The 25921-nt window shown below is 37.8% G+C and overlaps 1 protein-coding gene across 1 annotated transcript in view; it reads left to right on the plus strand.

The window, feature by feature from the left end:
• The window catches only part of LOC103203787 (microsomal triglyceride transfer protein), a 77438-nt gene that overhangs the window by 14007 nt on the left and 37510 nt on the right, over positions 1 to 25921 (plus strand). The window contains exons 4-10 of the mRNA XM_007948869.1: positions 1652 to 1759; positions 3342 to 3458; positions 3754 to 3893; positions 5979 to 6129; positions 9012 to 9169; positions 13732 to 13900; positions 14753 to 14860. Coding sequence (XP_007947060.1) covers positions 1652 to 1759; positions 3342 to 3458; positions 3754 to 3893; positions 5979 to 6129; positions 9012 to 9169; positions 13732 to 13900; positions 14753 to 14860 — 951 coding nt within the window. The remainder of the gene's footprint in view (positions 1 to 1651; positions 1760 to 3341; positions 3459 to 3753; positions 3894 to 5978; positions 6130 to 9011; positions 9170 to 13731; positions 13901 to 14752; positions 14861 to 25921) is intronic.

Consider the following 25921-nt stretch of genomic DNA (forward strand, 5'->3'; position numbering starts at 1 on the left):
ATTATCAAAGGAAAGAAGACCCAGTTTACAAAACAGTACGTTAAAAACTCAGGCTTGAGTCTGAGGAATTGCCAGTGATTTGTTTGAGAATATGACACCAAGGATTTTCAGACGCTGAGGTCACTATTCCAGTTCCTTTTTAACCAGGACAAAAACCATTCCAACATTTATAGGTTCATCTATTGCAGTGACAAAAATGGATTGCCTGCTAAGGTACCTAGTAAACATGTCACCAGACAGAATGTAAGTAGAAAGTAAAAATAGTGATTTGAGGCAGTTATTTGGATAACTCAGGTAAAATGTTTTCTTCTCTGAGACATGAGTTTTTAGGTAGGCTGAGTCATTCAAATCGGCTATTAACTGAGTTCATTGGATAATTATCGAGCTTTCTGTATCACTTGGAGACGCCGTGGTCGGTTTTCAAGAGAAATAGGAAGACAGGATATTTCTAGTCGAAATGCTCAGCTATAATTATCATAGACAGTGAAATTTTTTCAAGAAATTTTAACATAGAAGATATCATTCTACACTTGATTTCTGAATTGTGTGATACATTTGTAGTTAATACAAAGTGAAAAATAGCAGGTTGGTTTCCAGAAAATTCTCTTTGTATTTTTATCCTTAAAAGTGAGCTAAGTTATCAAAATGGTATAAGACACTGTTATCCCTGTGCCTATAAATATATAGGATGAAACAAAGCTAAGCTAAGTCATTTACGTCTCTACTGCTGCTAAATCAAGGTCACTTTCCTCATCTCAACCTCTCTTCCTTGATTTCAAAAAGAAATCTCAAAGCAGTGCCTGGGCAGGTGGTGAAGCGGTACTCCCTGCCGTCACAGGTGGTGAAGTGGTAGTAATCTTAAACTCAACTCTTCCGAGCTTCTGTATCTCTTTGTAACCAAGGCAACATGACTGCTCATGTTGAGGGCAAGAAAACGTCACCCATATGGAATTTTGTCCATGGGCATATGGTCATGCCTGGGCTCTTGTCATAGCCTTTATGGGCTGTGCCATCTCACGAGTCTCAAGGCTGGTGGTTGCCATTCTCTTCCAAGACCTTTTTGTGTGCTGTTATTTTTAACCTTGGCTAGTTTTTGTTACAAGCAGGTTTGCAGATTGACATGCTGATGTGCTCCAAAAGAATGGCCCTTTTTGCTTTCATAGAAATCCCAGCTATCTTAGTACTCTGTTCCCTTACCTACTGTACCCACCATGTTCAGAGCCTTCATTATCATTCTCCCTAAATTCCATATTCTGATAATTCAGCATCTTAGAAGTTTAAAATGTATCTTTCTTAAAAAGAAATGCCAGCTATGGAAAAACAGAGCTTGTCCTCCCAGAGTTAATAGGGGTGAGAATATGACCTTTACTACCACTTTACTACCACTCACTAAGGAGCTCTGGTAGCGTAGTGCCTAAGACATTTGACTGCTAACCATAAGGTTGGCAGTTCAAACCCACCAGCCACTCCTCGGAAGGAAGATGGGGCAATCTACTTCCGTAGTGATACTGCCTCAGAAACCCAAGAAGCGGTCGCTATGAGTTGGGTCCGACTCCACGGCACATAACAAAAACAGCACAACAACAACCACTCATTAAATCCAATCTGATAACTGATGCTTCATTTAAACTTGTCCTCTTTTTCCTCCTAGGTCAAAGAGTTCTACTCATATCAAAATGAGCCAGTAGCCATAGAAAATCTCAAGAGAGGTCTGGCTAGCCTATTTCAGATGCAGTTAAGCTCTGGAATGACCAATGAGGTACTTACGAATATTATTAATGATTCAGCATCTTCTTTAACAAGGAGCATAGGTGGCGCAAGGGTTAAGTGTTCAACTACTAATGGAAAGGTTAGGGGTTTGAACCCCCTCAGCTGCTCTCTGGAAGAAGGACATAGCTTAGAAAGCTCTTTGGAGCTGTTCTAGTCTGCCACATGGGGTTGCTATGCATCAAAATAGACTGGACAGCTGCTAACAACATCTCTAACAATGGGGTAACCAAGATTGTTTATATGGATTTTTATTTTGTGGAAATTCAGTAAAAAAGTTGATATCATAATAATGATCTGCAAGGTGAGTTGTGTGGTCAAGTTTCATTTACATATGAAGTATTGCTGTTTATCCCAATATATTATTGCTTGAATACAAAGTAAGGGGAATAGAATTAGTTATACTAAGAGAATTTATAGAATAACTGAATGCTAGAGATACAGAAGGAGCTCTGGTAGATTAGTGCCTAAGGTACTTGACTGCTAACCAGAAGACTGGCGGTTCAAACCCACCAGCCACTCCTCGGAAGGAAGGTTGGGCAATCCTACTTCCGTAGTGATACTGCCTCGGAAACCCAAGGAGGGGTCGCTATGAGTTGGGGCCGACTCGATGGCACATAACAACAACAACAACAAGAGATACAGAAACTTTAGAGATTATTCCAGTATTTCCATTCATCACTATGCACCACCATCCCACGAGGGACCTATTAAGAATATGGATTCTTTGGACTCATCCCAGAGATTCTGATTCAGTAGATTAATGAGAACCCTAGTGTCTATATTTTGACAGTTTTCTTGGGTAATTTGGATCCATTGTCAGTTTGGGGAACCACTGGCATATGCCAACTCCTTTCATTTTATAGACAAAGAAACAGGGACTAAACTGGAGGAATTAAATGGCTCACCTAGTATCACACCTGTGGTCAAGGGCAGGGCTGAGCCTGGAGTTCAAATTTCACAGCCTAAATTCATGAGTGGGTGAGAAAATCTTCCCCACAGAGCTAGGCCAAGGGAACGTTGGTTAGCTTGCTAGCATAGAGGCTGGGTGTGGTGCTGGCAGGAATATGAGGACAAGCTCAGAGAAATTGAAGTGTCTGTACTGACATACGTTTTCCTAAATTCAAATTTTTGATGCCATTAATAATTTGAATAAATCCCACAGTTTTCTAGGAATTTATTATGCTCAATTGTCAAAGTAAACACACACACACACACTTACACATGCAGCCTAGATTCCACATTGGAAGTCAACTCCTTCTGTACCTGATCACAATTCACCAGAAATTTCATTTATGACAAGATCATTTGTCCAACTCTAATTGGACATCAGAGAGAAGTAGGAAATCCTGTGTTATTCTAGGGACAGTAAGAAGGTCCTTGTAAGACTCAAAGAGAAAGGAAAAGAATCTATATGTTTCCAAAAACATACTGAACTCTTCCTGTCTTCTTATCTGGTGAATCTAGAAAAAAGTCTTGCCCAGTGACATTACCAGTTTTCAAGCAACTTCACATCAGAATTAAAATGGTCCATAGGAGAATCCCAAACATTATGTTCTTACTTTTCTTTTTAGGTAGATATCTCTGGGGATTGTAAAGTGACCTACCAAGCTCATCATGACAAAGTGATGAAAATTAAGGACTTGAATTCATGCAAAATAGCAAGATCTGGATTTACAACCCAAAATCAGGTATTGTTTGAGGCATTGAAATAATTACATTTTGCAGAAATTTATTTAAAATGATAGGAGGATAAGGTAATACAGAGTACAACTATATAGAATATAATTTGGCAACAATTACAATTTTTAGTTTAAGTTTATCAAATGAATAAACTGTTATTTGAATATGTTGTAGGTGTGGGTCATGTGGGAGGGTTTGAGAGGGAAGTTTTTTTTTTAAGATTAAAAGTTTGTTGATTAACATGATTTTGAAAAAAACACCAATTACTTGTTAGAAATAATTATTTATTTACTTTCTTACTAGGTCTTGAGTGTCAGTTCAAAAGCTACGTCTCTTACCACCTATAAAATAGAAGATAGCTTTGTTATTGCTGTGATTGGAGAAGAGATACATGCTTTGGGGCTGAATTTCCTACGAACTGTAATGGGGAAAATAGTTTCAAAGTAAGATAATGCTAAAATTTTTATTTTCTTTGTTATTCTTTAGTATATTATCATTCTCCTATGAGTGCTTCTTCATTTCGATTGTTAGCTCCTTGAAAACTGTAACTATATCTTTTTCACCTTTATTTTTCATAACATTTACAATACCTAGCACATGTTGTTGTTGTTGTTGTCATGTGGTCTGGAGTCAGACCCGACTCATAGCGACCCCTCCTTGAGTTTCCAAGGCAGTATCACTACAGAAGTAGATTGCCCCATTTTCCTTCTGAGGAGTAGCTGGTGGATTTGAACCACCAGCCTTCTGGTTAGCAGTCAGATGTCTTAGGCATTACACCACCAGAGCTCCTACCTAGCACATAGTAAGCACCTAATAATTTTTTTAAAATAGAATTTCGTTGAAAAACATCTATTGAATATAGTTTAAAATTTAAAATGTCAAACTACTTGATTCATTCTAGTTTAGTTTCTAATTTCTCTGTCAAATGTTTGTTAATGTTAAGGTTAAAGAATGACAGTATTTCCATGATTATTTTTTAACAAAATACATAACGACTACCATCGTAAAGAAATGTGATAGAATTTTTTTATGTGACTTGTAACACAAATATTCAATGCTTTTATTTTAATTTGAGAAAATTTCTCTGGTCAGTATAATTCTCACAGGATTAAGAACTAGAATTTCAAGTACAAGGTTATGTGTTTTTTTCAGGTTTTAATTCAGAAAAGAAAAAAATCATAGCATTAAATGTTACCAAATTATGCCATTGCTTCTAAAATGTTCTCTCTGAAATAACCCTAATGTCAGAGGTGAATGAATGCAAAATCTTGGGAGATTGCCCCATGCTACAAATGCTTACAATTTTTTTGAAGTCTCACATGGAGTAGAATTTTGTATCCTGCTCTATATTACATCTACATTTTTTCATATGAAATACATAGTCTCAATTGCTTAATCAGGTCTATCAGTTTTCCATTGCTATATAACAAACCATCACGAATTTAATGGCATAAAGCAACAAAAATAATTTTATTATTTTATCTTATAATTCTGGGGTTTGACTTGCCCCACCTAGGCATGCTTTGCTTGGTGTCTATTATGTAGTTGCAGACAGTCACTGGCCAGAGCTAAAAATTATTTGAAGGTTGCTCCCTCACCCATCTGGTACCTGGGTTTGGAGGATTCAAACAACTGAGGCTCCTCACACATCTCTCTTAGTCTCCATGTGACCCTTCAGCATGGAAGCTTCAGGTAGCCAGACTTATCCCATGGCAGCCTAAGGCTCCAAAGCCATGTATGCTGATAATGTGCCAGATGAAAGCTGAAATCTTTTTATGACCTAGCCTTTGGAAGTCACATAGTGTCACATCCATTAGTCAGGGCAGTCATGGAGTCCTGGCCAGGTTCAAGGACAGGGACGTAGATTCTACCTATCGATAGGAAAGTGACAAAAGAAGAGCATGTGGGACAAAAATATTGTTGAAACTATTTTTGGAAAGTAAGATTTCCTTGCTGTCTTGGTTAGGCACTCTGGTGGCGCTGTGGTTAAGGTATTGGACTGCTACCAAAAGGTTGGTGGTTCTAACCCACCAGCTGCTCCATGGGAGAAAGATAAGGCATTCTGCTTCCGTAAAGAATAACAGACTTGGAAACCCTGTGGGGGTAGTAATGAGTCAGAACCAACTCGATGGCTATGGGTTTGGTTTGGGTTTTGTTAACTGTCTTGGTTAATGAGTGGCATGTGCTTGCATTGAGATATTATTTTCAGAAAACTGGGCTAAATTAGAAAGAGCTAACACAACATATCTTGTTCAGCATCCAGGCACATTTTCTTCCCTGCATTTTCTTTTCATATATTTAAAAAATCTGAATTTACTGTTCCAAATCTTTGAACAAAATTGTTGCTTCAGAAAGACACTGTAATTATTTGGGGATCACCGGTAATTCTTGAGATATTCCAGTTTGAAAGATATGGCCTACCCAATTTGGATAAATTAGTATCTTGTTTGTCAAAAGAATGGTAACTAGTATCTTGTTTACTCCAAAGAATGCTGGTCATGTGAAAGTTCTCTTCTGTGGTTATGCAGGCAGAAATTAGAGTTGAAGACAACTGAAGCTGGACCAAGAATGATGCCTGGAAAGCAGGTTGCATCCATAGTTAAAGCAGTTGATTCAAAGTACACAGCAATTCCCATTGTGGGGCAGATCTTCCAGAGCGAGTGTAAAGGATGCCCATCTGTAAGTGTGCGCAACTACACTGTGTGGATCAATATGGGAAAAACCACGGGTTGAAATTCTATATTGTTCTTGGGCCTCCAATGGAAACTTCAGCTTCATGCTATGAAAAACTGTATAAGGAAACAACAGCCACTAATGAATTGTGATAACACTGCATCTGAGATGATGCACAATACAATAAAAATTAACAAGTAAATACCACTCACTCATCACAAACAAAAATGTTATTACCTAAGGGCAGCTCTTAAAAAATAGCACCTGTTTTTTATTTTTTAAAAAATACAGGAGGTTGAAGAGTCTAATGAAGTTAGCTGAAGCATATGGTATGAACAGCAGGGATATAGGTCTGAATTCTGAATGTTTACCACTTAGTAACCAGAAGGCTGGTGGTTCAAACCCACCAGCCACTCCTCGGAAGGAAGATGGGGCAATCTATTCGGTAGAGATACTGCCTCGGAAACCCAAGGAGGGGTCGCTATGAGTCGGGTCCGACTCCACGGCACATAACAACAACAACGACAGCAATATGTTCACAGGTGAGATATGTTAGTGAGCTCAGTGTTCTGATTATAACTGTGAGGACTAAAAGGGATGCCAGGCTCTCTGCCATATTAGGGGATATTTCTTTACCACGTCCCAACCTCCCATACAATTGTAGGCAGAAATGAGGTATCACATCCCCCAGGCAAAGTGTACATCCTTTTAGAACATGTAGTCCAACAAAGAACAATTTCATATACTGCATTAATCAGTCATGATGTATGGCCCCAGAAATGACTTTGTTGTTGTTGTGTGCCCTCGAGTTGGACCCGACTCATAGCGGCCCCTCCTTGGGTTTCCGAGGCAGGATCACTGCTGAAGTAGATTGCCCAACCTTCCTTCCGAGGATTGGCTGGTGGGTTTGAACCGCCAGCCTTCTGGTTAGCAGTCAAGTGCCTTAGGCACTATGCTACCAGAGCTCCTAGAAATGACTTTAGGGTTCCACATTTCTTAATATTTAACTTCTTATCAGGAGAGCAAATACTTGGCTTCATGTTCTGTATGGAGGAACCATACCAATAATTCCCTTTAGGCATTACTGGTGTTCAGAAAGTGGAATCATCAGAAATTAATATAATTTCCTTAAAACATAAGGCACTAAGCCCTTAATATTTTCTCAAATTTACCAAATTAAAAGCAGGGGATAACCAAAATGAAACAGCAAATTCTCAGAGTTTGTTTTTTCTCTTACTTATTTTTCTTCTGAATGTCATTTAATGTTCCAATGTAATTTTCTAATGTTGTAAGAGATGGGAAATTTAGGAATATGACTAATGAAACTAATCATGTTTCTTATGCTGTGAACTATTAATTTCTCCCCACATAGTTACCAAACATTAAAAACTATCTTAGATTTTTGACAATTATTTAATTGTTAAAGAACTTGCATCATTAAAGAATTTGCCTTTCCAAATTCAGTATGTCACTACTGCAACTCTATAAAGCAAAACAAAAAAACTGAATTTACATTCGTCAGTTCTCTGACCTCAGAAATGACTTGGTAAATCTTTAGCTAAGAGCAACTGAAATTTTGCTTTGGAATATCCTCTTAGGATCAGCTAACCAGAGAGATTTGGAAAAGGGAAAAATAAGTATCTATTGATTTCTCAGGAAGACTGAGAAATTAAAGAGAAAGAGAGAATTAGAAGTCACTAATATTCTTTACAAATAGGGAAAAGTGCTTAACTGTGCATGCTTTGGTAGCATAGTGCCTAAGGCATTTGACTGCTAACCAGAAGGCTGGTGGTTCAAACCCACCAGCCACTCCTCGGAAGGCAGGTTGGGCAATCCCTAATGATACCACCTCAGAAACCCAAGGAGGAGTAGCTGTGAGTCAGATCCGACTCGACAGGAGTGAGGTTGTTTTTTTTTTTTTTTTTGGTACGAAAATAAGTTCTTCAGCATGTTTCAAAGCCAAGAGATGTTATTAAGTAGAACTACTTACTAATTTTAAGACCACAGTAGAATGACAGTAGCTTGTGTGAAGATATCCTTTATCTAAAAACCACTCTGAAGTCCCCCTTAACAGAAACAATTCATACTTCAGCAATAGTAAAATGTTGCATTTCATGCAAAAAATACAGTAAAGAGATAGAATAAAACCTAAAAAACCAAACTCACTCCCATTGAGTTATATCCAACTCATAGAGACCCCTCCTTGGATTTCTGAGGCAGTATCACTACAGAAGTAAATTGCCCAGTCTTCCTTCGGAGGAGTGGCTGGTGGGTTTGAACTGCCAGCCTTCTGGTTAGCAGTCAAATGCCTTAAGCACTATGCTACCAGATCTCCTAAAGACATAGAATGTTGTTGTTGTTGTTATTTGCCGTCAAGTCGGCCTCGACTCATAGCGACCCCTCCTTGGGTTTCCGAGGCAGTATCACTACGGAAGTAGGATTGCCAAACCTTCAGGGAACTCAAATTATAGCACTAACTTATTTTCAGTGAAATACAGGCAAATTAGAAACCTGAGACAATTTTCAGCAAGACTTTTTCTCTCCAAGACAGCCTACTATTCATTGAACTTCTGCACAAGTTCACTTGATAGTTAAAGCCTGGCATAACCTATATTCCCAGGACCAGCTAACTATTATCTTTGAACTAAATAGTAATAGATAAACATTGTCCACCTATAGATGAACTGTACACAGGGTCTATATTTTCCTCTGAGAGTCACAGGGGTGATACGCGTAGGAATGGGAGGGATCAGGTATAGCGAGGTAAGATTCAAAAAGCCTCATTGCTTGTCAGATACAAGGAAAGCTTTATTTTTGGGGAGCACAACTTTTGAAATGTGAATGTTCAGAATTATGAATGAGATGTGAGAGGCAGTGCTGTTTTGCAGCTCTTGAAGCACTGGCAGTCCATCAAAAAGCACCTATTGCCTGACAACCTCTCCAAGGCTGAGGCTGTCAGAAGCTTTCTGGCTTTTATTCAGCACCTCAGAACAGCAAAAAAAGAAGAGATCCTCCAAATTCTGAAGACTGAAGACAAGGAAGTACTGTAAGTTCCCCCAGCATTGTGTGGAGTTGTATGTAGGAAATCTTTTTTAGGCTATTTGTGTTTACTAAACACTTTGCCTCACTTCCAAATCAATTATTTTATTGTTCTGCATTTTCATGAGTTATGCCACAATACAGTAATTTAACAGTCACTTGGCCAGAAATACAGGGGCCAGTTTGCAGCAGTGACTCAGAAGGCACTTTTTCCTTTTGAGAATTTATGAGTTTTAAATTGATACTAGATTGGTACATTGATAGGAAAAGGTGGGGCTTCCTTGGGACAGAACACCGTGGTACATGTGCTGCCTTGCTGTTTTGAAACTGCATTCCTGAAGCTGTTAATTTACACTTGAAAAGATTTCTGAGTTAATTAAACAAGGAAAAATAAAATAAAACAAAAAAGAGTATGACTTCTTCAATTGAGAAATGTCCTGTCATTAAATATCCAATGACCATCCCCATTGAAGTTGTTCTATATAGAAAGTTGAGAACTGAAGTAAGTAACCAAAAGGAAAAGAAAGAAAGAAAGAAACCCATACATTATTTGAATATTTAGTAATGGTGTGATCCATTTTACGTGACTTAATTCTCAACTCACTTTGTCTGTAAATATGTTACTATACACCAAAAAGAACAAAGTTGATTCAGTTAACTGTATGTGGCCGACTATCCTAATTGATGCTATATATAGACGGTTCTGCTCAAAGCATTTTACAAAATGTGGAAACTAGCCATTAACATAACCCAAAAGTAGAAACTGGCCATGATGCAAATATACACATATAGTCTTAGCAGAATTTGCTGAATTCAAAGAACTCAATTCCCCAAAAAGAAAATTTATCTTTTTTTCTGAGAAATATGTTCGTATTTAATTTATATTTGTTATTTACAGATCTTGAGGACATTACCAAAAAATGACAGAAATTCCATATGAATAATTCCAATTATGGTTACACATTGGTTGTTTTTGTCAGTTGCTCACTGCCATTGAGTTGGACCTGACTCATAGCTACCCCTCCTTGAGTTTCTGAGGCGATATCACTATAGGAGTAGATTGCCCAACCTTCCTTCTGAGGAGTGGCTGGTGGGTTTGAACCGCCAGCCTTCTGGTTAGCAGTCAAATACCTTAGGCACTTCTCCACCAGGGCTCCTAGCTGCTGTCTAGTCAATTGCAACTCATGGTGTAGAGAAGAACAAGTCCGTAGGGTTTTCAAGGCTGTTAGTTTTCAGAAGCAGATTGCCAAGCCTGTTTTCCAAGGCCCTTCTGGGTGGATTTGAACTGCCGATCTTTTGGCTTGTCGTAGAGTGTGTAATTGTTTGGGCCATTGGAGGACTCCAAACAAAGAACCAGTTAAAGCAAAATAGACGCAAAATGATAAGTTCTGTTTTAATCGTAGAGCTTTAAAATATATCGGTAGGATGACTTGTCTTAATATCAAAGACAAAAAAGATCTGACAAGAAAAAAGGCAAATATTTGCTACTAATTTAGAATAGAGAGTACACACAACCTTGGCCTTGTCTATATCCTAAAATTCTTGTGACAGCAATAATCTGAATGATGTAGTAGAAAGCAAAATCAGAGGACTGCTTCAAATTCTGACCTCTAATAAGTGGAATAACCTTTAAGCAAGTCATTTACATTTAGCTTCTTTGAGCATTACTTTCAACATCTGTAAAATAGAAATAATAATCCCTTGTCTTTATTGTAGGATAGTGAAAGGCAGAGTGGTGTACTGTAACATTTCCGAAGTAGCTACTGTTCATATCCTGCAAACAGCAAGATATTAACAGATATGCCAAAAGGAAAGGATTGTGTGAGGACCTGAATTCAGAAAACCCTGGGTTAAACCAAATTAAGTAGTTCTCTTTGCTGCAAAAATGTTCAGTGTCATTAATCTGATAGTATTCTTTATAAATTTCCTTGAATATTTTCTAAAATTGTATGACCTTGAAAACCCCTTTTCTTAAAACATTTTGCAGGACTAGTGCTGCATGGAAAACACCGAGTAAAAGGTCATGGACTCCAGAGCTGGAAAAATCTGGATTCTAATCCTATCTATACCACTTGCTAGTTATGTAACTTTGAATAAATGACTCAATAGCTCTGAATCTGTTTTCTCATAAGTGACAATATTACTATTAACCTGACAAGTATACTTAGAGGATTAAATGAGATGATAGTATTAATAACAGCTAATAGTAATTGATCACTTGCTATATGCCAGGCACTATTCTAAGTGCTTCACATAGATGTTTTAATCCTCCCAATAATCTTGAGATAAATAATTTTAGGCCCATTTTCCAGGTAAATAAATTAAAACCAAGCAAGTTTGTACGTGTAAAATTTGTAATGCAGTGCTTGCATAGTAAATATTCTCTCTCAACCTGTGCCTCACTCACCTTCAACCTCAGTAGGTTTTTGGTAGAATCAAAATGGTGTAGTGCAAGTATATCGTTTTTGAGAAGGTTAAAGAAGTAAACACATATATGATGTGTTTATATGGATATAATATTTTATATGGATATGGTACATATTATTTATACACATAACATGCTCATTAATATGACAACTCAAAATCGGACTCACTGCCATCAAATCATTTCTGACTCATCGTGACCCCCATTGGGTTTCCAAGGCTGTAAATCTTTACAGAAGTAGATCACCCAGTCTTCCTTCCACAGAGCAGTTGGTAGGTTTGAACCTCTGACCTTCTGGTTAGCAGCCAGATGTCTTATCAACTATGCCCCTAGAGCTCTTTAAGCTGCACTGAAGGCATTGGCAGAAAACAATGCTCCAGGAATGGATAGCATAACAATTGAAATGTTTCAACAAGTGGATGCAACACGGGGAGTTCTTACATGTCTATGCTAAGACATTTGGAAGAGGGCTATCTGGCCAACTGACTGGAAGAAATCTATATTTATGTCCATTCCAAAGAAAGGTGATCCCACAGAATGCAGAAATTATTGAACAATATAATTAATATCACATGCAAGTAAAGTTTTGCTGAAGAAGATAATTCAGAAATGATTGTAGCAGTACATTCACAAGGAACTGTTAGCAATTCAAGCTGGATTCAGAAGAGAACTTGGAATGAGGGATATTATTGACGTCAGATGGATCTTGGCTGAAAGCAAAAAATACCAAAAAAATGTTTACCTGTGTTTTATTGACTATACAAAGACATTGAAGTGTGTGGATCACGACAAATTGTAGATAATATTGTGAAGAATGGGAATTCCAATTGTGCTTATGGAACCTGTGCATAGATCAAGAGGCAGTCATTCAAACAGAATAAGGGGAAACTGCATAGTTTAAGATCAGGAAAGGTGTGCATCAGGGTTGTATCATTTTACTATCCTTATTCAATCTGTTTGCTGAGCAAATAATCCAAAAGCTTGGACTATATGGAGAACACAGCATTAGAATCAGAGGAAGACTCATTAACAACTTGTGATATGCCAACGACACAACCTTGCCTTGCTGAAAGTGAAGAGAATTTGAAGCACTTACTGATGAAGATCAAAGACTATAGCCTTCAATAAGGATTACACCTTAACACAAAGAAATCCTCACAACTGGACCAATAAGCAACATCATAATAAATGGAGAAAAGTTTGAGGTTGTCAGGGATTTAATTTTACTTGGATCCACTATCAATGCCCATGGAAGCACCAGTCAAGAAATCAAATGATGTGTATTGCATACAGCAAATCTACTGCAAAAGACCTCTTTAACATGTTAAAAAAAAACAAAGATGTCACTCTGAGGACTAGCATGTGCCTGACCCACTCAATGGTGTTTTCAGTTGCCTCATGTGCAAGTGAAAGCTGAACAATGAGTAAGGAAAACCAAAGAAGAATTGATGCATTTAAATTGTGGTGTTGGCTAAGAATATTGAGTGTACCACGGACTGCCTACCGGAAGAATGAAAATACTGTCGTGGAGGAAGTATGGCCAGGGAGGTCCTTAGAAGTGAGGATGGAGAGACTTCATCTCATTGGCTTTGGACATGTTATCAGGAAGGATCAGTCGCTGGAGAGGGACACCACGACTGGTAAAGCAGAGAGTCATTGAAAAAGAAGAAGACTCTCAATGAGATAGATTGACACAGTGGCTACAACAATGGCTTAAACATAGTAAAGATTGTGTGTATGGTGCAGGACTGGGCAGTTGTACTTAGCTTCACTGTGAGTCAGAACTAATTCTATGGCATCTACCAATAACAATATCACCATATTTTGTATATTTTTTATATAGAAAAGAATTTAATTTAGAAAGTTATTTATATACTTTTTTCTTTACTTCCAAATTATATTTGGCTTAGATTAATATAGTAAACTTAGTTTACATTTTCTGAGTATACATTATTTGAATGAGTGAGGCAGGGAGAAATCTTTTTAAGAAAGTCCTATTCATTTTATTTATTTATTTTTTCATACAAATAAAATTTCACTATTTTTGGAAAACAAAATTAATGAGGAGTTTGTGAATGGTAGAGATTTATAATAATTCCTTAAGCATCCTAACCATTGATATCCATGATATCCCTTTCTTACAGACCTCAGCTGGTGGATGCAGTCACCTCTGCCCAGACTCTAGACTCATTGGAAGCCATTTTGGATTTTTTGGATTTCAAAAGTGACAGTAGCATTATCCTCCAGGAGAGATTTCTCTATGCCTGTGGATTTGCCTCCCACCCCAATGAAGCCCTCCTGAAAGCTCTCATTGTAAGTCAAATGGGCACCTGGAAAATCTCCCGATGCTAAAAAACTCAAGAATATAAGCAGTAATTGAAAGTTTTTCTGGTGAATGAAGGCTGCAAACTAGAGCCTCTGATTACTAATATGTGAATTCTATTGGACAATTTTCTATCCATTAATCATTAGCTATACAGTAAACTATTTCACTTAAATGACAGTTTTTACCATTCTTCTCAATACCAAACTAGATAGAAATTTAAAAGTTGTGCTCAACTGTCATATAATGTGACTGGGTTATGACAAAATGTCAGAGAGGGAAAACCTTAGTTATGCTTCAATAATCAATTTTAACAGATTTGTTTTGACTTCAAAATCTTTTGTGTTATTTAATAAGCCATATATTGAGAAGATATAATTCTTCCAAGATTTCATATATAAAACAAAAGCTAGACTTTTCTTCTTTTTTCTTCCCAAGATTTTTTTTAAAAAGTGCATTTTATGTTACTGTAAATGATCTAGTCAAATAGTTCATAACCTTCTTTGGAAAAGGGATTCACTTTAGCATTGGATAAGAGCAGTGAAGTCCCTCTTTACCCATATACAAAATTTTATAGGTTCACTGACTCAATAAATTCATAAGCCTTGAGTTAATTAATAGACCCTAGTTTAAGAATACTTGGGAAGGAGAAATACTATTAACTCTTCAATTTCAAAATAGATGGTGAATTTGTAAGTATCCTAAAACAAAATTCTGAATATATTATCTAGGGAGATAAAAACATTTTTGTCTAGCATTGGTTACTTTACTCCTCAACTGAAAGTATCCCTTGGAAATGTTTAAATGTTTGATAATCTATTTTATCCCTGTTTGACTAATAGAGTAAATTCAAAGGTTCCTTTGGGAGCAATGACATCAGAGAAACTATGATGATCATAATTGGGGCCCTGGTCAGGAAGCTGTGTCAGAATGAAGGCTGCAAACTCAAAGTAAGTGAGAATCCAATCTTATATTATTATATATTCTAGACCATCCTATTTAATATTCACCATGTTGTCTACCATGGACATTCCTAACCTCACTTACCTTGTTCTCCTTTTCCTATTTCCCATAGTAATTATTGCCTATGTAACATATTTTATAAATTACTTATTTATTATGTTTATTATTTATTTCTGTAAATTGTTTTGTTTTATTCAACAATTGCTTATAACAGTGCCTGACACATAGATAATGCCTAATAAATACTTTTTCAGAAAACAAATATTCTTTAATCCACCTATCAATATATATATTTATTGAGCATCTACTATGTATTCAACTTTGTGTGGTATATGTAGTATAGATTTTTTGTGCTTAGAAAAACATTATACTCTAGGACTGCCTCTTACAGCAGAACTTTGTCTATAGTGTGTATGATTTGCAGTTTGATGGTGGAAATTTAGTTCTTCTAATAACATGTAAGGAACTCTGGTGGTATAGTTGTTAAGGCATTTGGCTGCTAACCAAAAGGTTGGTGGTTCTAACCCACCAGCAGCTCCACAGAAAAAAAGATGGGGCACTATGCTTCCTTAAAGATTTATAGCCTTGGAAACCCAATGGGGGTCACTATGAGTCAGAATTGACTCTGTGGCAGTGAGTTTTGAGTTTCCTTTTTTGTTTTTGAATAACATATAAATATATGTATTTATTTATTTGCTCAAAGCTTCTCCCCTTGACTGAGTAAACTATGAATTTTCACATCTTTCTCATTTACAAAGAAAGACAAGAACACTTTGCAAGTATAACTAAATGTGGAGAGTCCAAAGGGATTACTATCTAACACAGTCTATCTTTCCATAATGCAAGTAGATTAAAAATGCTGAATATATATAGTCTTTTTCTGTCCACATTTATCATACAGCCAGCTTTCAGTCAGCATTTTTTTCCCTAACACACATAGACATCACTATATTATTTTGCTTACTAATATTTTCTAAATCAAGTGGCCTAAAAGAGGCAACCCATAACTAGAATGTAAACTAAGAATGAAAATTACTACTGAAAAACAAGGGTACTGAAAATATTTGACTATCAGCTTAGTAACTTCTGACAGAAATAAAATTTAGTAATATTTATATGACATCAAAGAACCAAGACTTTTTGTATTCTATTTGTATAATAAGTATAAGTAGCTGATTTACTTTAGCAATTAATATATTAAATATTTTGCCTAAAGGCAAAGCCCATACAGAAAACACTCATCCAGCTGTACTGTGCTAACCACGATGCTAATTGCTAAACATAGAGGAAAATAAGATATTCTGCAATTCTCAATGGCTTTTTGGAGGGCCAGGACTGGCAGGGAAGGTCGGGAAGTGGGAGTGGAGCAGTTTGGAACAACTAAGGGAGATGAACTCGTCTGTCAGTTTATCATCATGTGGTGGCTTGTGTGTTGCTGAGAGGCTGGAGGCTGTGCCACCAGTGTTTCAAGTGCCAACAGGGTTAGCCATGGTGGACAGGTTTCAGCAGAGCTTCCTGCCTAAGACAGACTCTGAAGAAGGAAGAGACGATCCACTTCTCAAAGAATTGGCCAGTGAAAAACTTATGAAAAGCAGTGAAACACTGTCTGATATATTACTGAAAAATAGTCCTGAAACATTGTCTGATATAGTGCCAGAGGATGAACCCCTCAGGTCGGAAGGCACTCAAAATGTGACTGGGGAAGAGCTGCCTCCTCAGAATGTAGCCAACCATAATAATGTGGATGGAGAAAAGCTTTCAGGACCTCCTTTTGCTGTTGTGACACAACTCAAGAAGACACAGCTGCAAATATCCATTAATAATAGGAACATGGAATGTATGAAGTATGAGTCTAGGAAAATTGGAAGTTGTCAAAAATGAAATGGAACACATAAAGATAAATATCCTAGGCATTAGTAAGCTGAAATGGACTGGGTTTGGCCATTTTGAATCAAACAACAATATGATCTACTATGCCAGGAATGACAAATTGAAGACGAATGGCATGGCATTCATCATCACAAAGAATGTTTCAAGATCCATCCTGAAGTACAATGCTGTCAGTGACAAGATAATATCTATACTCAAGTAAAAGCTTACTGAAGATAATTCAAAAATGGTCGCAGCAGTATATTGACAGAGAACTTCCAGAAGTGCAAGCTGGATTCAGAAGGGGACATGGAGCAAGGGATATCATTGGTGATGTTAGATGGATCTTGGCTCAAAGCAAAGAATACCAGAAAGATGTTTACTTGTGTTTATTGACTATGCAAAGGCCTTTGATTATGTGGATCATAACACATTATGGATAACTTTGAAAAGAATGGGAATTCCGGAACACTTAACTGCACTCATGAAGAACCTGTACACAGACCAGGAAGCTGTCGTTCAAACACAACAAGGTGATACTGCATACTTTAAAATCAGGAAGGGAGTGAATCAGGATTGTATCCTTTCACCATACTTATTCAATTTATATGCTGAGCAAATAATCTAAGAAGCTGGACTATATGAAGAGGAATGTGGCATCAGGATTGGAGGAAGGCTTATTAACAACCTGCGATATGCAGACAGCACAACTTTGCTTGTTGAAAGTGAGGATGATTTAGAGCACTTACTGATGAAAATTAAAGACTACAGTGTAAAGTATGGATTATATCTCAACATAAAGAAAACAAAAATCCTCACAACTGGACCAATAAGCAGCATCATGATAGATGGAGAAAAGAATGAAGTTGTCAAAGACTTCATATTACTTGGTTCTACAATCAATGTCAATGGAAGCAGCAGTCAAGACATCAAAAGGCATATTGCATTGGGCAAATCTTCTGCAAAAGACCTCTTTCAAGCGCTGAAGAGCAAATATATCTCCTTGAGGACTAGGATGCGCTTGACCCAAGCCATGGTATTTTCAATTGCCTCATATGCATGTGACAACTGGACAATGAATAAGGAAGATTGAAGAAGAGTTGATGCTTTTGAGTTGTGCTGTTAGTGAAGAATGCTGAAAGTACTGTGGACTGCTAAAAGGACTAACAAATCTGTCCTGGAAGAAGTGCAGCTGGAATGTTCCTTGGAAGCAAGAATGGCCAGACTTCATCTCATCTACTTTGGTCATGTTGTCAAAAGGGAACATTCTCAGGAGAAGGATGTCATGCCTGGTAAGGTGGAGGGTCAATGAAAGAGGGGAAGGCCCTCAATGAGATGGATAGACACAGTGGCTGCAGTGATGGGCTCAGGAATAGCAGAGGTAGTGAGGCTGGCACAGGACCAGGTAGTGTTTTGTTCTGTTGTACATAAGGTCACTGTGAGTCAGAGATGACTCAGTGGCACATAACAACAACACTACCACCATTCTCAAAAAACTCTCCTCCTCTGTTTACCTAATATAAACAAATAATACTGATATACGAACAAAGCATTCTCATAACGACCCACATTGGGATTCCAAGGCTGTGAATCTTTAAGGAAATAGTTTGCCTCATCTTCCTGTTGTGGAGCAGCTGGTTGGTTTGAACCATTCACCTTCTGCTTAGCAGCTAGATGTCTTATCCACTATGCCCTTAGAACTCCTTAAGCTGCACTGAAGGCATTGGCACAAAACAGTGCTCCAGGAATTGATAACATACCAATTGAAATGTTTCAACAAATGGATGCAACACTGGATTCTGAGAATACAGAAAATGTAGCAAATAATTCTATTTAAGGATGCTGGGAAAGATTTCACCAAAATGGTAATATTTGAGTTTACTTACTCTAGAAGAACTTTTTAGGTGAAGAGATGGTAGCAAGGAAGGACGGACATTACAGGAGAAATGTAACAATGTACAAAAAACCCAAAGTCAAAAAGAGCCTGGTCTACTTGGAGGCAGTGAAAAATTCTATGAAGCTTGTCTTAGTTACCTAGTGCTGCTGTAAAAAAGAAAGAAAGAAAGAAAGAAAATTACTATAAGTGGGTGGCTTTAAAGAATAGATATTTATTTTTTCACAGTTCAGGAGGTGGTTGTTGTGATCAGGTGCCATCAAGTTGGCTCCAACTCATAGTGACCCTGTGTACAACAGAACAAAACATTGCCAGTTCTTGTGCCATCCTCGCAGTCCTTGCTGTACTTGAGCCCATCATTGCAGCCACTGTGTCAGTCCATCTTGTTGAGGGTCTTCCATTTTTTCACTGACCCTTCACTTTGCCAAGCAGATATCCTTCTCCATGGAATAGTCTCTTCTGACAACATGACCAAAGCAGGTGAGACAAAGTCTGACCATCCTCACTTCCAAGGAGCATTCCTGCTGCACTTCCTCCAGGACAGATTTGTTCATTCTTCTGGAAGTCCATGGTATTTTCAGTATTCTTCTCCAGCACCATAATTCTTAAGCAGCAACTCTTCCTTGTTCATTGTCCAGATTTCACATGCCATGGCTTGGGTTAGGTGCGTCTTAGTCTTCCAAGTGACATCTTTGCCCTTCAACACTTTAAAGAGATGTTTTGCAGCAGAATTGCCAAGTGCAATACAATGTCTGATTTATTGATTGATGCTTCCATAGGTATTGATTGTGTATCCAAGTAAAATGAAACCTTTGACAACTTCAATATTCTCTCCATTGATCATGATGGTGCTTAATGGTTTGGTTGTGAGGATTTTCATTTTCTTTGTGTTGAGGGGTAATCCATACTGCAGGCTGAAGTCTTTAATCTTCATCAATAAGTGCTTCAAGTCACTTTCACTTTCAGCAAGCAAGGTTGTGTCATCTGCATATCACAGGTTGTTAATTGTTCTTCCTCCAATCCTGACGCTGTGTTCTTCTTCATATAGTCCACCTTCTCATGTTATTTGCTCAGCATAGAGATTGAATAAGTATGGTGAAAGGATACAATCCTGTTGCACACCCTTCCTGATTTTAAACCATGAAATATCCCTTTGTTCTGTTCAAATGACAACCTCCTGGTCTATGTACAGATTCCTAAAGCACAATTAAGTGCTCAGGAATTCCCATTCTTCTCAATTTATCCATAATATGTTATGATCAACACAGTAGAATGCTTTTGCATAGTCAATAAAACACAAGTAAACAATTTCTTGTTATTCTTTACTTTCAGCCAAGATCCATCTGACATCAGATGATATCTTTTGTTCCATGTCCTCTTCTGAATCCAGCTTGCATTTCTGGAAGTTCTCTGTCAATACACTGCTGCAACAATTTTTGAATTATCTTCAGCAGAATTTTGCTTGTGTGTGACATCAGTGATCTTGTTCAATAATTTCCACATTCTGTTGGATCACCTTTCTTTGGAATAGGCACAAATATGGATTTCTTCCAGTCAATTGGCCAGGTTGCTGTCTTCCAAATTACTTGACAAAGAAGAGTAAGTGCCTCCATCACTGCATCTGTTTGTTGAAGCATCTAAAAGGGTATTTCATAAATACTTTGAGCCTTGTTTGTTGCCATTGTCTTCAGTGCAGCTTGGACTTCTTCCTTCAATACCATTGGTTCTTGATCATATGCCCCCTCCTGAAATAGTTGAACTTTGACCATTTCTTTTTTTGTACAGTGACTCTGTGTATTCCTTCCATCTCCTGTTGATGCTTCCTGCATCATTTGATATTTTGCCCATAGAATCCTTCAATAGTGAAATTCAAGGCTTCAATTTTCCCTTCAGTTCTTTCAGCTTGAAAAATGCTGAGTGTGTTCTTCACTTTTGGTTTTATAGCTCCAGGTGTACGCACATTTCATTGTAATAACTGACTTTGTCTTCTTGAGTTGCCCTTTGAAATCTTCTGTTCAGTTCTTTTATCTTGTCATTTCTTTCCTTTCTTTAGCTACTCTCCATTTAAGAGCAAGTTTCAGAGTCTCTCCTGACATCCATTTCAGTCTTTTATTACTTTTCTGTCTTTTTAATGACTTTTTGCTTTCTTCATATATGACATTCTTGATGTAATTCCACAACTCATCTGGTTTTCAGTCATTGGTGTTCAGTGCTTCAAATCTATTCTTCAGATGATCTCTAAATTCAGGTGGGGTATAATCAAGGTATATTTTGTCTGTTGTGACTTAATTTTTTCAGTTTCAATTTGAACTTGCATATGAGAAATTGATGGTCTGTTCCACAGTCAGCTCCTGGCCTTGTTTGAGCTTCTCCATCTCCTTTTTCCACAGATGTAGTCAATCTGATTACTGTGTATTCCATCTGGCATGGTCCATGTATATAGCCACCATTTATGTTGTTGGAAAAAGGTATTTGCAATGAATAAGTCATTGGTCTTACAAAATTGTATCATGCAATCTCTGGTGTCATTTCTATCACCAAGGCCATATTTTCCAACTACTGATGCTTCTTCTTTGTTTCCAACTTTTGCATTCCAATCATCAGTAATAATCAATACATCTTGATTGCATGTGTTGTCAATTTCAGACTGCAGAAGTTGGTAAAAATCTTCAGTTTCTTCATCTTTGTCTTTAGTGATTGGTGTGTAAATTTGAATAAGAGTAGTATTAACTGGTCTTTCTTATAGGTGTATGGATATTATCCTATCACTGACAGCATTATACTTTAAGATAGATCTTCAAACATTCTTTTTGACAATGAATGCAATACCATTCCTTTTCTATTTGTCATTCTCAGCACAGAAGGTCATAAAATTGCCTTATTCAAAATGGCCAAAACCAATCCATTTCAGCTCACTAATGTATAGGGTATCAATCTTTATGCATTCCATTTCATTTTTTACAATTTCCAATTTTTGTAGATTCATATTTCATACATTCCACCTTCTGATTATTAATGAATGTTTCCAGTTGTTTCTTCCCACATTGAGCCATGCCCCATCAGGTACTGAATGTCCTGAAAGCTTTACTCCATCCATGTCCATAAAGTCAACTCTTCTTTGAGGAACCAGCTCTTCCCCAGTCATATTCTGAGTGCCTTCTGACCTGAGGGTCTCATTTTCTGGCACTGTTATCAGACAATGTTTCAGGGATATTCATAAAGTTTTTCAGTAATATGTCAGACAATATTTCACTGCTATTCATAAGGTTTCTGCTGACCAGTTTTTCCAGAATTGAATGGCCCCATCCTTCTTCCCAATTTGTCTTAGTCTGGACTCTCCATTGAAACCTGTCCACCATGGTGATACTGCAGATCTTTGAAATACAGGTGGCATAGCCTCCAGCCTCATAGCAATAGACAAGCCACCACAGTACAACGAACTGACAGATGAGTGGTGAGTCTAGGAGGTTGGAAGTCTGAATTCAAAGTGTGGCTCTAGGGGAGGTCCTTCTTTGTCTTCCTCAGCTTCTAGTAGCTGGCAATCCATGGAGTTCTTGGGCTCATAGATTCACTGCCTTAGTTGTCATCAGATAGTATCTGTGTTCCCCCATTTGGGCTTGCTTGTCTGTCTGTGCTGCTGCTTATAACTCAGCAGTGATTAGGTTTAAGATAAAATTTGCACTGATAGGACCTCCTTAACATAGCAAAGAAAATCCTATTTCCAGACAGGATTACATTAATAGGTATAGGGATTAGGATTATAACACACACGTGCACACAGACACAGACACATTTTATTTTGGGTGGGAAGCATAATTCGTAGAAGGCTGGTGCACAAAATATGTTTGCTGGGGCAGATGTGTTGTGGTAGAGAAGCAAGGAAAATGGGACAAAAGAAGAGGGGTAGGGTAGCTCTTCATTAATTTGAATGAGTCTGGCCTTCATTCTATAGAAAGAAGGTTGACCAATGAGATTTTTACACAGACAAATGACATGGTTAGACTTTTTACTTAGGATGAAGCAAGGAATTATATAGACTGGGTGTTGACTAGATGAGAATCAGTGAGATCAGACTAGTAACTTTTGTGATAACAAGAATTACTAAGATTTGTAGAGGATTTTACAGAGGATTTATAGAAGATTTATAGTAGGATTTATAGAGCCTGGTTTAGGGATGGGAAGAGAGTACAGATACTCATTTCTTTTGGCTATCTTCAGTTTGAAATGTTTTGGGCCAAGCTGAGTTGTCCAACAGGCAGAGGATTTCACCTGTCTGCAGTTCAGGAGAGGAGTTAGGACCAGCAATGAATGACACTTTGGAAGAGAATGGGATGGCTCAGGACAGGAAGGAAACTGAGCAAAGGATTAACGTTGAAGTTTTTCTGATAGTGGGACAGCTTAGTTCGCATCACATCTTTAAGGTTATTTTATAGATAGCCACAGACTATGTAGTAGTTTTTGTTATTAGGTGCCGTCAAGTTGGCTCTGACTCACAGCAACCCTGTGTACCACAGAATGAAACACTGCCTGGTCCTGCACCATCATCACAATCCTTTCTATACTTGAGTCCATCATTGCAGCTATTGTGTCAATCCATCTTGTTGAGGGCCTTCCCCTTTCTCACTGACTGTTCTGGTTACCTAGTGCCACTCTGACAGGAATACATCACAAATGGGATGGCCTTAACCAATAGGAGTTTATTCTCTCATAGTTTGGTGGTTTTAAGTCTGAGTTCAAAGTGCCAGGCTCTAGGGACTGTGTGAAAGCCCCTCAACCTTGGGCTTCAGCTCTGCCTCTTACTCCCAGCCCACTGAAGCTAGTGACCTTTCTTCACTCAGGCAGCTACTGGCTGCTGAGGCGAACAAGCCCAAGGTCGACAAATAAAATGGCACAGTCCTGATTTTACCAAACCACATGGCAGGCCATTGATTCATGTCCATTGTAAGTCCCAAGGTTGGCAGAGTATGGCAGGCTTCTGAACAATGACATGGCTGTATGCAGAATCCAAGCATGCTATAAACTAGAGACCATTCCCCAAGGCTTCTCCTTATATACAGGAAGCAGATCACATCCTTAGGGCAGCTACTCAGCTGCTCACAGTAGATTCCACCATGGAGTTGATTACCAATCTCATCATGGGGAGTACTACATCCAGCTGCCCAGCCACTCAACCAGGCCCAGCCAAGTTGGCACACAAACTTAACTACCACTGACCCTCTACTTTATGAAGCATGATATCCTTCTCCAGGGAACGGTCCCTTCCGACAACACGACCAAAGTAGGTGAGACAAAGTCTGGCCATTCTCACTTCCAAGGCGCATTCCAGCTGCACTTCTTCCATGACAGATTTGTTCGTTCTTCTGACAGTCCATAGTATTTTCAGTATTCTTCACCAAGACCATATTTCAAAGGCATAAACTCTTCTTCCATTTTCCTTGTTCATTGTCTAACTTTCACATAAGTATGAGGCAATTGAAAATACTATGGCTTGAGTCAGGCTCACCTTAGTCTTCAGAGTGAAATCTTTGCTTCTTTACACTTTAAAGAGGTCTCTTGCAGCAGATTTTCCTAGTGCAATACGACATCTGATTTCCTGACTGCTGCTTCCAAGTAAATTTAAATCCCTCACAGCTTTAAGCTTTTCTCCATTTATCATGATGTTGCTTGTTGGTCCAGTTGTGAACAGACTGTGTACTGTCAGGCAGTTTTGTTAATGTTTTTGACCAATCTTTTAACAAATGTCTTTGAAATGAGACTTGACCATCAAATGGATTGTAGTAAATGTTCACATTTTCTTTTCAACTCTCTGCTGTGCAGCACTCATCTGCATTTTGCCTCAAAGACATACGAACAGAAAGAAAATGTTGTGTTCAAAATGCAAATTTAAGAAATCTACTAAACGTACTGCTTCGAGTCGTCGATTCAACTCATAGCGACCCATCCTTGGGTTTCCGAGGCAGTATCTCTGCAGAAGAAGATTGCCCAACCTTCCTTCCAAGGAGTGGCTGGTGGGTTTGAACCACCAGCCTTCTGGTTAGCAGTCAAATGCCTTAGACATTATGCCACCAGAGCTCCCAGAAATCTACTAGTCATGCAATATTCATACTGCCCCAAAGGTACTTGCCATTTTATGGAGTGCTATGAACTTTCAGTAGTTACTGTTATGAAAACTACTGCCATACTGACTTGCAGCTAGATAAGTACACAAATAGTATTAAGCTCTGTCCCATGTTTCTTTCTTTCTTTTAATTTGTATTTCTCTTACTTTTTGACCTCCTATGCCTATTTTTTCTTTTTCCCTCACGTTTATATTTGGAAATAGTCAAAGTTACAGAAAAGTTACAAGTACAATTCTGAGGACTTAATGCCCTTATCCTAGCTTCACCAATTATTACTCTTTTGCCATATTTGCTTATCTATAATTCTATTTTCTTTTGTTCTTGTTTCTTGGGGGGGGGCAGAAACAAACTCTTGAACTATTTGAGAATTGTTTTCAGATATCTGACACTTACCTCTAAATACTTTCACTCCTTACTACTTGGGTGCCATTGCACTAGACACTTACAATGGACAATATAAACTTATGTTTATTAAAATGTGAGCTCATCTTACTATCCAACACCACAAGATTCTTTCTCTCCTCTCTTCTTTCCATAATTTTATGTTCCTTCTCCAAAACGAGAAACCTTGTTCCAAGAAGATCAATATGTTGATTCATTTACTCAACTATAAAACGCACACAAGGTAGTTTTGAAATTGCTACATCAATATCACTACAAAAGCAAACTCACTAAAAAAAGTTAAATGTTTTTTTGCAGTTCTTTTTGTCAGTAGAATATTTCATTGAGACTATGCTATGTTCAAAAGTTGTGTAGTTAATTTTTTTTTGCATTCTCTTTTATTTAGTTATATTATCAATTCAATACACATTTAGTTTCATTTGTTTCTGTTTGGATTTACTTTTAGCAATTTTAACAATCATCTTTGTTGAAGTGATTTTTTTGTTTGATATGTAAAACAATTTTGTTGTTGTTGTTAAGTGCCAGCTCGTCATTTCTGACTCATAGGGACCTTATGCACAGGAGAATGAAACACTGCCTGGTCCTGAGCCAGCTCCATGTGGGGTTGCATGTAAAACAATAACATGATTCAAAAGCCAAAACTATATTTTAAAAGTATTCTCGAGGAAGCGGGGCAAGATGGCGGACTAGGCAGAAGGATTGCACAGACCCTCTTCAACAAAGAAAAGGGAAACCAATTAACACAGACACAGAAGATAATCTTG

The sequence above is a fragment of the Orycteropus afer genome, unplaced genomic scaffold (genome assembly GCF_000298275.1).
Source record: "Orycteropus afer afer isolate SDZICR_OR568_19922 unplaced genomic scaffold, OryAfe1.0 scaffold00229, whole genome shotgun sequence".
In the NCBI taxonomy this organism is placed as follows: Eukaryota; Metazoa; Chordata; class Mammalia; order Tubulidentata; family Orycteropodidae; genus Orycteropus; species Orycteropus afer.